The sequence below is a fragment of the Lethenteron reissneri genome, chromosome 39 (genome assembly GCF_015708825.2).
Source record: "Lethenteron reissneri isolate LAM-NWPU_2019-01 chromosome 39, ASM1570882v1, whole genome shotgun sequence".
Classification (NCBI taxonomy): Eukaryota; Metazoa; Chordata; class Hyperoartia; order Petromyzontiformes; family Petromyzontidae; genus Lethenteron; species Lethenteron reissneri.
Window position 1 is genome coordinate 2,720,977 of NC_083817.1, and position 14,341 is coordinate 2,735,317.

At 48.9% G+C, this 14,341-nt stretch overlaps 1 protein-coding gene across 1 annotated transcript in view; it reads right to left on the reverse strand.

The window, feature by feature from the left end:
- Positions 1–13,213, reverse strand: part of LOC133351946 (dedicator of cytokinesis protein 7-like) — a 73,266-nt gene extending 60,053 nt beyond the window's left edge. Inside the window, 12 exon segments of the mRNA XM_061567568.1 lie at positions 210–375; positions 714–794; positions 1,886–2,035; positions 2,716–2,782; positions 3,459–3,544; positions 4,587–4,808; positions 5,450–5,582; positions 5,752–5,820; positions 6,409–6,584; positions 10,079–10,175; positions 13,166–13,185; positions 13,187–13,213. Coding sequence (XP_061423552.1) covers positions 210–375; positions 714–794; positions 1,886–2,035; positions 2,716–2,782; positions 3,459–3,544; positions 4,587–4,808; positions 5,450–5,582; positions 5,752–5,820; positions 6,409–6,584; positions 10,079–10,175; positions 13,166–13,185; positions 13,187–13,213 — 1,294 coding nt within the window.
- Between the last annotated feature and the right edge of the window lie 1,128 nt (positions 13,214–14,341).

A 14,341-nucleotide genomic window follows, 5' to 3' on the forward strand; every position in this document is an offset into this window, starting at 1 on the left:
TCGTGATGAGGGCGGCGGTATTATCGGCTGTGGTAGGAGAGGAGAGGTGGCGATGGTTGTAGCTTTCGTAGGGCTGGTGGTGCCATTGGTTGTAGTGGATGAGGTAGTGATTGCGGTGGGAGTGGTAAGGATGGTGGTGTTGTTGGCTGTAGTGACAGTGTTATAGTTGGTGGTTTGGTGGCGGTAGCGGTCATTCTGGTGGTGCTGACCGAGGATGGGGTTGTCGGGGTCAGCCGCTTCGCGCTCCAGACTGCCGGCGCTGTTCACTATGTTCATGAGGTGGATGGCCGTCCACGCAAACGGCATGCGGTACTTTCCCAGGCGCTGGCAGAATAACTCGGCGCCAGAGCGCAACTTTTCCAACTTCTCCTTGTTCTGTTCCAGCAGAACATCAGCATCAGCGGAAGGGCAATGGATTCAGCGTTCACGTTACGCCCTCCGTCAGTACCGGGCCCCGCTCTGCCTGAAAAGCTAATGATCCAATCAGCGGGGACAGAATTCTGCAAGATGCAACTATATGAATCCCGGTCCCAAACGCTCATGTGAAATACATAATGAATAGCATCAGCAACAACTTTCACAATCACCCAACAGAACAAGATGCACATACTCACAGTTAACAGTCTAAAAAAAATCCTCAAACAGCAGGAACGGTTGGTTCGGGGAGGATAGACATGGCGGGGAGGTGGTAGCGAGAGAGCCGGGAGTCACACCTTGGCCGTGTCTGCCTCCTTCATCACCATGTAAGGGTCTGCGCACTCCCCAATGTCTCCCTGCTGAAGGACCTTCTCCAGCTGCATGGGTGGACACCACATGTGCACAGCACACAAACACACTGTGCTTTACATTGACTATTTATTTTACAAATCCAAATTGTATTGCACTGCATACAAACACAAGACATTTATGCAAACTCGTCTGTGACGCATAGTCTATGAATGTTTAAATCACGTGCGTCGCCACTCCAGGAACCGATCCTATTTCCGACCATCTTCACCACACTGACGGGCACGGTGAAATGTGGTCAAACGTCCGACTATGATCGGCATGGAATGGGGAACCCTTCATCAAGCAGTGGAATGACAAACGCTGCCTTTTTTATTATTAAATATTTACCCAGGAAAGCATCACTCAATCTCCAGACTGTTTTGTCAAGAGGATCCAACAATGGGATGTTTGACCATTAACGAATGCTGGGCAGGCGGAAGGAAACTGCGGTATCCGGAGGAAACACATGCGTAAGAGAGGTTACAAATTCAAACCACCGCGCACATGGAATTCAAGAATCCAACGCCGTTCAGTGATCTCCTGGCCACATCGCAGCCCAAGCCCACAACACCTATTAAGCCGTGGCAGTCTCCCATCCAAACACCAAACAGGCTTAAACCTTCTTCTTGGTTCTTTCGGTAAAGTCACGTAGAAGGGAAATAATAAAGTAATACAAATAAATATAATAAAATAATTCTCACGACGTTTCGGCCACAACGCAAGCAGCTGTCCTCAGGTGAAAAACAGGTCTGTCGGAAAGACAGTGTCTGAATGAACACCACCAGGCTTGGAAGCGTATATTTAAGCTGGGTTGGAGGGGGAAGAGCGCCTTGACAAATGAATTTGCATATCACGAGGAAATTTAGCATATTTATGGGAAATGCAGATATGGGATTAGTCACTACTTGTGAAATGCGTAGGAGGTGGGCGGGGGGTTTTCAAAGTCATAATATGCCGGTGCATCAAAGTCATAATATGCCGGTGCATTAAACCTCCTTAGCTTCCGCAATTTGACTGGACTGGGCACATTCAGCAGGGTGAAAAGCTCAGTCATTTGACGGCACACAACGCGGCGATCGCTCGGGTGTCGGGGAGCGCGCGGGGTCCCGCGTCGCACCTTGATGACGAGGAAGACGTCCTGCGACGGGTAGGTGACGGAGAAGATGGCAGAGCGCGCCAGCGAAGAGATGGACGTGTTGGGCACGTGTGGACGCAGCATGGCCTTGAGTTGGTCCGTATTGAGGTCAAAGTAGAAGTTCTCCGATATCTGGGGAAATTGAGGAGCGTACAGCCATCTCATTACTAAAAACTATTAAAATAAACAATTTTTCATTTTACCAGGTAAGGCTCACTGAGCTATGTAGCTCTTTTTCGAAACGACCTGGCCACAAATGATAGCTCAACAAAGTGGATTATCATGTGGACATTTATAGCAGCCAAATTATCTAAACATTAGTTCCATAGTGGGCAGTAAACACGTGGTGATAGGTCAATTAATTGATACAAAAATTTATTCTTACGCTCATGGTACATGCAGTTGAGAATCGATTGTTTGTAAGTTATACAAATTACTTTATACGGATATATGTTACATTTCTTCCATTGGAGCGAACGACACCTTATACGAGACAGACTACTTAAATGAGTTGGACAGCAGCAACGATACAGAACAGTACACACAGTTATAAACTCGGCGGTAAAGGGGAATTATTATTTCTATAACAAGAGGCGATTCATTTTCACAATTGAACCGCTGAGTGGGGTGAAGGAAGATGAATCGCGAAGACTGGTAGACAGCTCCCTCTAGCGGCTGCTGGAATTACTCCATGCCCGTACAGCTCAAGGACCTTCCTAATCAGTGCTAGCAGCAGCTTCTGTGGCGCTACCGCGAGGCGGCGGGCATCCTGTCGTGACGAGGTGCCTCTGCTCAGTGCATTTGGAACTTGCCTTCTTCTTTTCTTTCACGTCGTACAGCGCCAGCGACGCAAATACGGGCTCGATCTCGATCTCAAACCTACACAAATGTAACGTGTTCTCCGTGTTATCTTACTTAAATGTTGAGCAAAAACAGAAATCGGATTCTCCAGATAGCACATTCACATGCACGCATGCAACAATGTTTTTTTTTATCAAGTAAGGCCCACTGAGCTATGTAGCTCTTTTTCAGTAGCGACCTGGCCACAAATAATAGCTCAACGAAGTGGCTTATCACGTGGAAATTTATAGTAGCCAAATACTATAAACGCATGTTGATTCTAAATGTGGATGGGAAAACTGGAGGACTTGGAGAAAAATCCACACGACCACAGGAGAACATGCAAACTCCAAATATATAGGAGTCAGGCTTTGGATCAAACCCACGACCTCTTGTCTACCGTTCAAGGCAGAAACATGTCGCCGCTGAGGCGCCCTACAACTAACATACAAATCACATTTTAACTTTACTTATAACCAGATGGGAGTACATTGATGCAAATCGTTACTTTGAAAAGGAGACCCGAGGTCGAATGAACAAACGTACAAAACGAAACAAGAGTACACAAAAACCAACACCACATATTTCGTGAAAATGAATATCTATCACATCCGTTAATAGTACCGAGCAAAGGTTTGGTGCTTGATATACAACACCAGCCCGAAAGAAAAAACTCGCAAACGCGACCGAAAGCGACAGTGTAAATGTGCCGTACTTGAGCGATAAACACTTGACCAGCAGCCGCTGACCAAAGTGTTCCTTGGGCACCTCTGGTACAGTCCTCCTCTCCATGATCTCATCCTGAATAAGTAACATTTAAAAACACTTTTTTTAAAACATGCTTTAATGAAATGTACCGTACGAGTAATAGCAGAACTCCACGACTCCAGGAAGTGGCCCGGAGGCTTGCCATAACGTAAGGGCCCGTGGTGATTTACAGCCAACGTGACTTGAGCGTGGACAATTAGACCCAAGGCGAAACATAACATATAAAAAATATGGTTTAGTTTATTTTAATGATAGAATATAGTATTGTCATCAGTATGACATAAGTATACCAAGTTTGCAGTCGATATCATATTGGGAAGTGGGCTTAAAATTGAGTTACAAGATTTGAGGATACGACAACGACAACAACGACGACAACAACAGACAGAGTGAGTTAAATAAAAGCGTGTAAAAATCATCAATACCGTCCACGTCGCCATTAATTAAAGCAATCTCGCGAGAAATCCTTTGCATGATGCTCTACTCTTAGGTCGCCGGGTGGCTCAGGTGTTACACCACTGAGCTGGCACTGCTGAGATCATGTGTTCGAACCGAGGTAGCCACCTTTGATTAAACTGGTTTCTCAAGTGAAGAGTTGATGATTTCAGTGCCATCATCAGTGACACCACGAACAAAAATCATGGCATTTAATTTGTTTGTTTTTCGTTTGAATACAATCTAGCTCTGAAAAGTAAAAAAACAAGACCGTTATTCATGAACATGAAGTTCAAAAGAAGTTTTGTGAAATATATTTACGTGGATCATTATCTAGCAGACACAGCTATTATGCACTGCTTTGTAAGAGCTCGACTATAGTTATGAATGGCCACATCATCTCCGAACATTACACCGATAACACCGTTCGTATAAAATGTAGCAAAAGATAAAATAAAACAATTCCACAACAAATTCATCAAGAATCCCGTTGGCTTCCCTAAAATCCTCCACGGTTCCTCCACGCTGGCTGCCTCCACTAACGCGCCTTCCAAAAGTCATTCCATGTGGCCAAGCGCAAGCACCGATCCGTCGCTCCATTTCCGCGGCGGACGCACTCTCGGGCGTGCGGCCTCCTCACCTCGTCCGCGGCCGGGTAGAGCACGAAGAGTTCGCGCTGCCGGGAGGCCTTGCGCAGCTCGCCGTTGCCACGGTCGAGCTGGTCGAGCGGTGTGCGCTCCAGCAGCCCAGGCAGGCGCGAGTCCGGCTGCGAGTTCTTCAGGTCGAAGATGCTGGAGGCCCAGCTCCCGCGCGGAGTGTCCTCCAGCGAGTTGGCCGACACCGAGCACCGCCGCGTGTCCTCCTGCTGCCACGCATCGTCATCAGTTTTATTATGCAAAATCAATCCACTACTGGAGGCCTCCCCTCAGCTGCCACCATCTCTCATGGTCCTGCGATGTATGAGTCCACCCAGCAACAATACACAAAACGCCGTCTCCGCAGTTGACGTTCACTTGTGGCTGCCACTCCGACGTTAAGTCTCCATCAATGGCTGGCATCCCTTTCAGCGATGTGATGTGCATAAGCCCACTTACTTTTATTAACAGTGAATATTACATCTAATTACGTATGTTCTCTAATCTATGTGTTCCTCTTTCTCTCAATGTAATTCGCAATCATGCACCTCTAAATGCTCCTTTGCATGCTTCATATATTTCTTGTCAACGTCCAGGCTTCCGATCCATGTCATACGCACCGATTAATATATGCCACCCACAACCAATAAAAACCCACAGAGTTACGATTACACACTCTGCTATGTTGAACCAAGTACATCAGAATAACCAGACCCAACAAAAGATCATGAGCCTAACAACCTAAAACTCCTAAAATACAAATAAAGAACGTTCCAATGGCACGATCCAACGGATAACTCCCTGAAACAGGGCAGCCGCCACATCAGTGCACATGGCGGCCCCACCTCTAACCCTGACCCCCACTCACCGGTTCATCCGGCATGCTGCTACGGTCGCTCTGGCTTTCGTCCGACTCGAACACCTGCCTCGGCAGACCTTTCTGCCGCTCCTTCTGCCGCTCCACATGGTTGGGGTTGAAGCCCGTGCCGTGCTTGTGGTACCTGTGCACAGGAGATGATGTCTCTTGTTATCATGGTCCCTCGCACATCTTATTGCCAAGGCTGTGCTGCCCTTCTCAGCTGATGGGAAAAAATAAATATCAAAAGTTAAAGAACAAGAAGCAAATACATGTTGTGCAACCGAGTGCTTTGCAAGATAGCAGCAGCGTACTTTCGGTTGACGATAGCCCAGTTGTCCGTGTACGATCGTACACAGTCTCGCACCTGTGGGTCCACCTCCCTGAAAAAAAAAACATTTGCATGAAAGAATTCATAATAAAAACACTTTTTTTTTCTTTGCACAATGGGTAGTTTGTGTTTTTTTTTTGTTTTGTTTCTCAGTCGGCACATTATCAGGCGATAATATGTTGGTGAGCTTGTCACTCCAGTGGCTCATCAAGACAGGAAATAATAGGAGAGGCACAGAGCAGATGCCCCAGTGATAACAGCCCAACAAAAATATATATAGACTACAAACACAGACACCATAGATGATGCACACAAAGGCTGGAGCCTGGTTAAAAATAGCCCTGACAGCTAAACTGTCTTTGCATACATTTGTCCATGCATGGCACACAAAAGCCCCACAGATTTACCCAAGAATAGTGACATCATTTGGGTCATGCACATTTTTACAAAAGTGACGCGTGCATGAGAATCTGCGCAAGAAATCACTTGTAAACCCAGGAGAGCCTCAAGGCTAATTTTGGAAACAGGTGTCCAATCTCGTAAACGAGCGAGTGCATCGCTAGCTACAGATTCCCCTTGCACAAGACGCTTGCGCCCATGCCGCCCGTCGCCCGAGAGGCAATGCCCATGTACAACATACGCATCCTCAGGCACGGAGGGCTGCAGCGTGCGGCACTCGCGCGGCACGAACGTGACCTCCACGTCGTCGCCGGGAAACTCGAAGAGTTCGCGCAGCGCATCAGAGTCGCCCGGCGGAGGGTGCGTCATCAGGTAGTCCTCAAAGTCCACGGGCTCCACCACCTCCGTGAGCGGGATCTGCAGAAGGAGAGCCAAACGCATGCATGGGTACGAGTATATTGTGCACGAAAGCACACACGTTGCATCAGTGTACCTTTGCCATGTGTGGCGAGTCAAGGATTCACCATAGAATCAGTCAGAATCGTTATTTATCCTGGAGAAATCCGATGAGCTATGAAGCTCTTTTTCAGAGATGTCCAGGAGGGGTGGGTCAGAAAGTTACAATGCAAAAAAACTATCGGAGTGCAATGTACTGAAAAGGAAAGCAAATCAAGAAAATAAATACGTAAAAGATACATAAATATATATCAAGATGCAACCCAATCTTCATTTAAATGCCTTACCTTGATGAAGATTGATTGTGTTGCGATCGAAACGTTGTGATTTGTTTTATTTTATTTCTACCTACGTGACTTTACCAAAAGAACCAGAGTATGGATTCCTGCAGTCACGAAAGCTTCAAATCAAGACGCAATAATTCGTTGATCAAATGCAATTATGACACTCATGTGCATGAGAACCGATTGTTTTCAACTGGTGTGGCCTGTAATACGCTGTATCCACGAGAGGTCCTACATTCAATACGATACAATGAAATGTGAATTCACAGAACCTCTCAATGCAACAACATCACAAGGCTTCTGTGCAGAAACACTGGGCACATTATATCATACAGAGACCATAGGCACAGAAGAGGAAGGTCTTAAGAATATGGTTTAATCAAGGCTGGCCGACTCAGGATTGTCAGTAGTGTCAGAGCATTGTACTTTCACTTGGGTATTAGTTCCTCAAAGCACCCAGTCACCCCATTTGAGAAAAATGTTAAATAATTCCCCCTCCTTGCCTCTCAATTAATTGTACTTTGAGGTTACGATTTGATTCAAGACTAAATCATTTCCATAACACCGTGTAGTGGATGGATGAGGTCGTGTGAACCTTTTATTACATAACATATGAACAATAGGGGTTTCCAACATGAGGAAAGAAAACAAGTTGTACACACACTTTGGCAACAGCACTTAACTTCCCCCGCACTCAAGAAAAAAAACACATAGCTGCAAAAACATTTTAAAAACCCAACGGCTAACACGGCTTCAACACCTTCAGGACTGATCCCCACCGAAACGAAGTACTTCTCTCAGTCCCACTCAACACAACACGTTACAATACCTTGCCGCCTCCCATCTTGAGAACCAAAACGCAGTTAACATCGTGAACAGACTTGAGGCATCTCCGAACACAGCTGCTGCGTTGGTCGGTGATGCTGCAGAAGCTCTTCAGGACGGGTCTGTCCCGATCGTCGGCGTCCGACACAACAACCAGCGGAACACGCCAGGCACCGCGTGCACCCAGGGCGGACATGATCACGGTGCTGGCGGTCACAGCCGCCACCCGCTGGCACGATCTCCGAGCGACAGCACGAGCGTCCGAGCGTGCTTCAAACAAACGCCGTGGATTGTCTTGTTTCAACGCGGAAAGAACGGGTCGGTCGGTCCGCAGCGAGATGCTACCAATAGCGTTAGCAGCTCACTCGCATCTGTCTGCACCCCTGTGCTGCGCTTCAGGGCTGAGGGGGACTGGCTTTTTTTTTCACAGACCACCGAACGCCTGGCCATCTGTTTTTTGCATTTTCTTGTGGAAAAACAAGCATGGCCAGCTGCGGTGAGACTGCTCCTAATCTCCGCTGCCTTTGCACTAACAAATGATTAGCCGGTGGTTGTTTTAAATCTGATTCAAGCCACGTAATCCTTGAGCGCCCAGCTCTGCGCGAGTGTAGTGCTCTACAAAGTGAGGAATCTGGTGGAAAGTTCTGTGGCGAGTCGCTCTGCCACTCGAAATACTAGCACCATGAATGGTCGCAGCTTGTTCTAAATGTAAATACACTGCATCACTGACATTATAAAACACACCCATTAATTCAAGAGTCATCGCTGCAGCATGCCAACTGCATGAATGTATAATAATTAAGTGAGCCCCCTCCTTTTTGAGTAAAACCGTTTCATGACTTCACTCTGGTGATCAGTGCCCAATTAGCAGCTTGCACAAGTAACCAGATATGTGAAAGCTGCCACCAGCATCCAAAACGCTGGATTTGTTTAAGCTTTTAAAGGGATACTCTGCCCCATCGGGAACATAAAATACCTGGAGCTGAAACAGTTTCTGTGCTCAGCACAAAACGTTAAACTCAACCCCACCGGGTTAACTATGCCCACCGACAGGGACCTAATCAACCAGCCAGGGTCAACAGGCCGCCAAGCGGCGGAAAACAACTTGATTTGTTGATCTGCATTCTATTTCCGGAATCTCAAAGCATCTTACACAATAAAATTTGGGGAAAAAAACACAATACAGAAAAAAATAGGAAAAGTAGAACACAATAAGAAAAGGCACCCGAAGACCTCACGGATAACCAACTGTGGTGTTGGAGCCACCGGGCCACATGCCACCGAGTTTGGCCACAGGTGGTTGTCACGGGTGGCCACCGAATGATGTTGGAATTGGAACGTCAAGGTGCCTCGCTCTTGAAATGTACTTGCCGACAGGACCAGAGGACAAGCACGCTGCACCAGGGCTGGAGGTACCAGAATCAGAACGCTGTATTTCTAGCAAAAGCCTGGAACGATTTGCGAGTTCCCCGGAGGTGTGGTTAACATCACTGGCAAGAGCTGCAGCTGTTCCAACTTCAATCCAAACAATCCAGGGATGCCGAGTCATGCAATTTATCAATCTATAATAAGTGTCAATTTGTTTATCCAAGCAATTCTGTCAGTCTCAAGATTCATCTTTAGGAGGGTCTTATATGGGATGTTGGGCACATTCCTTTTTAAAACTGTACAGAGGTATTCATGAACTCACTTTCCCATCCTGCCAATTCAAGTCCAGTTGGTGGGAATTTTGCAAATCTAAATTTTTCCTCAACCCTAGGCTCCAAAGTGCTGGATTAGTGGCAGACACCATCGGGTGTTTAGCATTCATGAAACTAGAAGGATCTCATCGCCATGTAAGTATAAACACAGTGCTTCACATAAGTTTAATAAAACCGCATATACTCCATCTTCACCACAGCTCATCCCAAACGGGTTCATTTAAGAACCTCAAATTAGTTATCATCCGATTCGAATCATATATTATCCGGATTGGTAAGCACATTTCTTACCACGCAAAATAATGAACCATGGAACTGGAGAGATAAAATTGGCTCATGTGAAGGACCAAAATATATTGCTGTATTTCAAGGCCGTGAGAGATAACAATGCTTTGAGGAGACCTTCATCCAACAGTGAAGAGGTCACAGCTGATGATGAAGATGATAACAATTGACCAAATCCTGAGTGGAGATGAGTGACATACCCAAGACAGCTGGAACATGAGAGGCTTTCCTTCGGATCAGAGCAAAGCAACTTTGCAAAACAAATAGTTCACCCTTCCCTCCATGGACACGAAGGGCAGCGCTTGTACAAAGAGCAGTTTCGCGTTGGCGCGGCGATCGGAGTCGGGTGGAAGATGCTCACCGTCTGAGGGGCCCCGCCACCCGGGAGAGGCTTGGACAGGTGCGCTGAGCCACCATACTGGGAGAACAGCTGCTTGCGAACCTCCGCGGCCACAGTCCTGCAACACCGCGCCATGGACGGTCCCGTCAGCGCAGTACAAATCGCCGCAGCACGTGCCGCGCATTGGGCAAATCAGATCATCAGTACATTTGGTGTCTGCGCCATTCTTAAAGCACAAAGCTATCACAAAGGCAATATGTTTCACGGCCTTTAATCTGCAGTATTTTCCACGTAGGGAGTGATGTTTACGTGTCGCTTTACCCAATTATGTTTTGACGATTAATCTTGTGACAGGCATACAACTTCTTTTTTAAAGCATGGCGTCTGGACACAAGCTACCAATGTCTTCTGTAAACCTAAGTTTGTCACGGGTACATGCATGTGTGCACCCCTTTGTCAGTGGTGGAGCGTGGTGAGCACGGGGCATTGCGCAAGGAATAAAATGTTGCCCAGGTCCAATTTATTCCCACTTCATAGCCCGGCATCCTGGCCCTCCGGCCTGTGAGCCCTGGTGTGGTTGCACTGCTTGAACACTCGAAAGCTTTTCCACTGCCTTTGCCAATCCACTGCTGGATGGATTTTTTTTTACCATTCTGGTCACTGTGAGTTTGGCGAAGGTGGGGAGGGCAGAACCGGTTCAATGCCACTCGCCCTATTTGCTCTAGCTGAGAATCAAACTTGGGTCGCTGGTTTCATAGTGCAGCACGTTAACCACTGGATCACCACTCCACCCCTATGGAATTATGGACTGAAAATAATAATATATCCTCATTTATGATTTTACACGTGTACTGAGCCTAATAATTTGTTTAATCGAGTAATTTAATTGTTAAATATGTAATTCCACTCAAGCCACATAAATAAGACTCGTTACCAAAAGTCTGACCTGCTTTTAATTAGTTTAAAAATATTCATATTCAGTTGCATGAAATTCCAATATCAGGTGTTCAATACACATCATATCATGTTCATCAAAACAAAAGCTGCTACCATGTTAACCCGCCCAAGGTTTCCATGCCAGCATTCATTGCTGGCTTATGGGTATTCATTTACAAAGCCGATCATGTTGCTGACTTCATATTAAGTCTGATGAGAACAGTGGGAACCTGACGGGATCGGTGGGGAAAAGGTGGAAAATGAGTGCAGGTTTGGATTGGTAGGCAGTGTTAGATCTGCTCACCACAGTTCACCGTGTGGTTTGTCAGATGTACAGACCATTTTATGTTGACCCCATGGGACTTCCACTCCACCGTGCCCCAAGCCTTAATCTGACCTCACCATAAATGCCAACAGCCACTTTGAGGAGTCCTCTCCAGCTGGGTACTGTAACAGGGACTAACCCAGGGTTTATAACCCTCCCATGTGCAGCGAGAAGCAGATAAGCCCATTACTAGGCTATCCTAACTTTATTTAAATCGCGAGTACGTTATTCACACTGCATGCAAAATCAGTTTCTTAAGTCTGAACTGGCATATCCAGAATACTAAGCTACCCATATCTTTAAAAATGACCTAAACACCGACCCATAACATGAACCTTCAGACCCACTTACCATTTACCATACCAATTATGCAAGTCCTATTCCTACCCCGAGAAATATGTTAACCTCACATTTACCCCTCAGACTAAAGTTTAAATATCCCATTCTTGACACCAATCATACCCCTTCCCGTATTACACAGTACAAGCAGGGCTTGATACTGACCGACCAGGCCGCTCTAAAAGGATACTCAAAGGCCCTGTCTGTGAGATTATAGTAACTAATGTTGATTACATTAGAGTTAACTTTATACAATGCTTAGAGTGCTGTAGCGTGAAGTTCCCTATCGGCCCTGCGCCCCACACAAAGCCACACCGACCAGCGTGGTGAAGTATGGTCAAACAAACCCCAACGTTTGACCTTCATGCAGCAGTGGATTGGCAAAGAGCTGTCCAACGTCAATATGCTTATTGTAAAGAGCACAGCGGCGAATAGCAAAGCAGAGTAGTAATACAGCAGCGATTAAATCAAAACCAAAATGCGTCAACCATCCAACCACTTCCCCTCCTGTGGCAAGAGGCGGCGGGCATTGCACCCACGATCTCCTAACCCCAATGTCTCTCCATCGTAACCACCAGAACCATCAGAACAATCACAGCCAGTGACAATCAGCTTCATAACCATCATCATCATCATCGCCACAACCATGTCCAGTGTCATTACCACCAGCAGCACCATCATCAATCACGTTCAGCATTGTCGTAAGCAGCCATCATCGTCACCAGTGCAAGCAACCACAACATTACATCTTGATTACAATCACACATTACATCTTGATTACAATCACAACATCCACCACCGTTAGGAAGGGTCCTGACAGCCACCGAACCGAACACAACCACCATCCCAACACCACTCATCACCAACCACTATCGTAACAAAGTCATCACCACCACCACCAGCACCACCAACCACTGCCATCGTCAGAACCACCACAACCAACACCACAATCATCGCCCCTCACCACCACCACCACCTCAGGGAGGGTCCTGACAGCCACGAACGAACACAACCACCATCCCAACACCACCCATCACCAACACCAGCAACAACAACCACTGTCATCGTTAGAACCACCACAACCAACACCACCAATCATCGCCCTCACCACCACCACCTCAGGAAGGGTCCTGACAGCCACGAAACGAACACAACCACCATCCCAACACCACCCATCACCACCAGCAGCAACAACCACTGTCATCGTCACCACCACCACAACCAACACCGACAATCATCACCACCCTCACCACCACCACCAATCATCATTGTCCACAAATCCCTGCCGCTTCCATCCCCCGGGGGTCGACATCCATCACCAGGGGCGTCTCCCCCCACCACCACGCCACCACCACCCACCACCACAGACACAAACATCGCGGCCACGGAGAGAGAAACGAGACGAGAGGCGGCCGTGAAACGTCGCGCGTGGTGGTTGTTTTTCATTGTTTTCCCCTCAGGTGACGACCACCGGAAGGTGAACGCCTCGGACGCCCGTCGACCCTCACCGATTGATCTTCTGCGCGAAAGGCGCGGCGCTCCGCTCCGGAGGCCATTGACGATGAAGTCGTCCCGGCTGCGGGACCCGGGTCCGCGGTCACGGGAACCGGTTCCCACTGTCTAGCCCCCCCCCCCTCACCCCCCCCCCTCACCCTATCTACCCCCACCCCTCACCCTATCCATGCCCCCCCCACCTCACCCACCCTCAACCCCCTCACCCCATCCCCCTCCCTCATCCCCCCCCACCTCACCCCATCCACCCCTATCCATCATCCACCCCCCACCTCACCCATCCACCCCCTCGCCCCATCTCCCCCTCACCCCCCCATCCACCCCCCCACCTCACCCCCCACCTCACCCCATCCACCCCCCTCACCCCCCCTCGCCCCATCTCCCCCTCACCCCCCCATCCACCCCCCACCTCACCCCCACCTCACCCCATCCACCCCCCTCACCCCATCGCCCCCTCATCCCCCTCACCCCCCCATCCCCCCCCCACCTCACCCCATCCACCCCCCCTCACCCACCTCCCACCTCACTCCCGCCACCTCACCCCATCCACCACCCCTCGCCCCATCACCCCCTCACCCCCTCACCCCCCCATCCACCCCCCCCACCTCACCCATCACCCCCCTCACACCCCCCCTCACCCCACCTCACCCATCCCCCCCCTCGCCCCATCACCCCCTCACCCCCCCATCCACCCCCCCCCACCTCACCCCATCCACCCCCCCTCACCCACCTCCCACCTCACCACCCACCTCACCCCATCCACCCCCCTCGCCCCATCACCCCCTCACCCCCTCACCCCCCCCCCATCCACTCCCATCCATCATCCACCTCACCCCCCACCTCACCTCCCACCCCCCACCTCACCCCATCTACCCCCCCTCATCCCCTCAACCCCCCCCCACCCCCCCACAGTCTGTCAAGGCTATGGGGGGGGGGGATCTTTGTCCTTGTCAGTCGCCAGTCCCGCTGTGTCTGTGTTGTCTACCAGCCGGGAGCGGTGGCGCAGCGGTTAGCGCAGTGGTTAACGCGCCACGCCACGAACCCGACGACCCGAGTTCGATCGCCGCTCACGACCACCAATAGTGACAGTGAATATTTGACCCGTTGCTGGACCTCCCCTAGGTCGACTCAGCCTTTCAAATAAGTACCCTGGTGCGGTGTGTAAAACATCA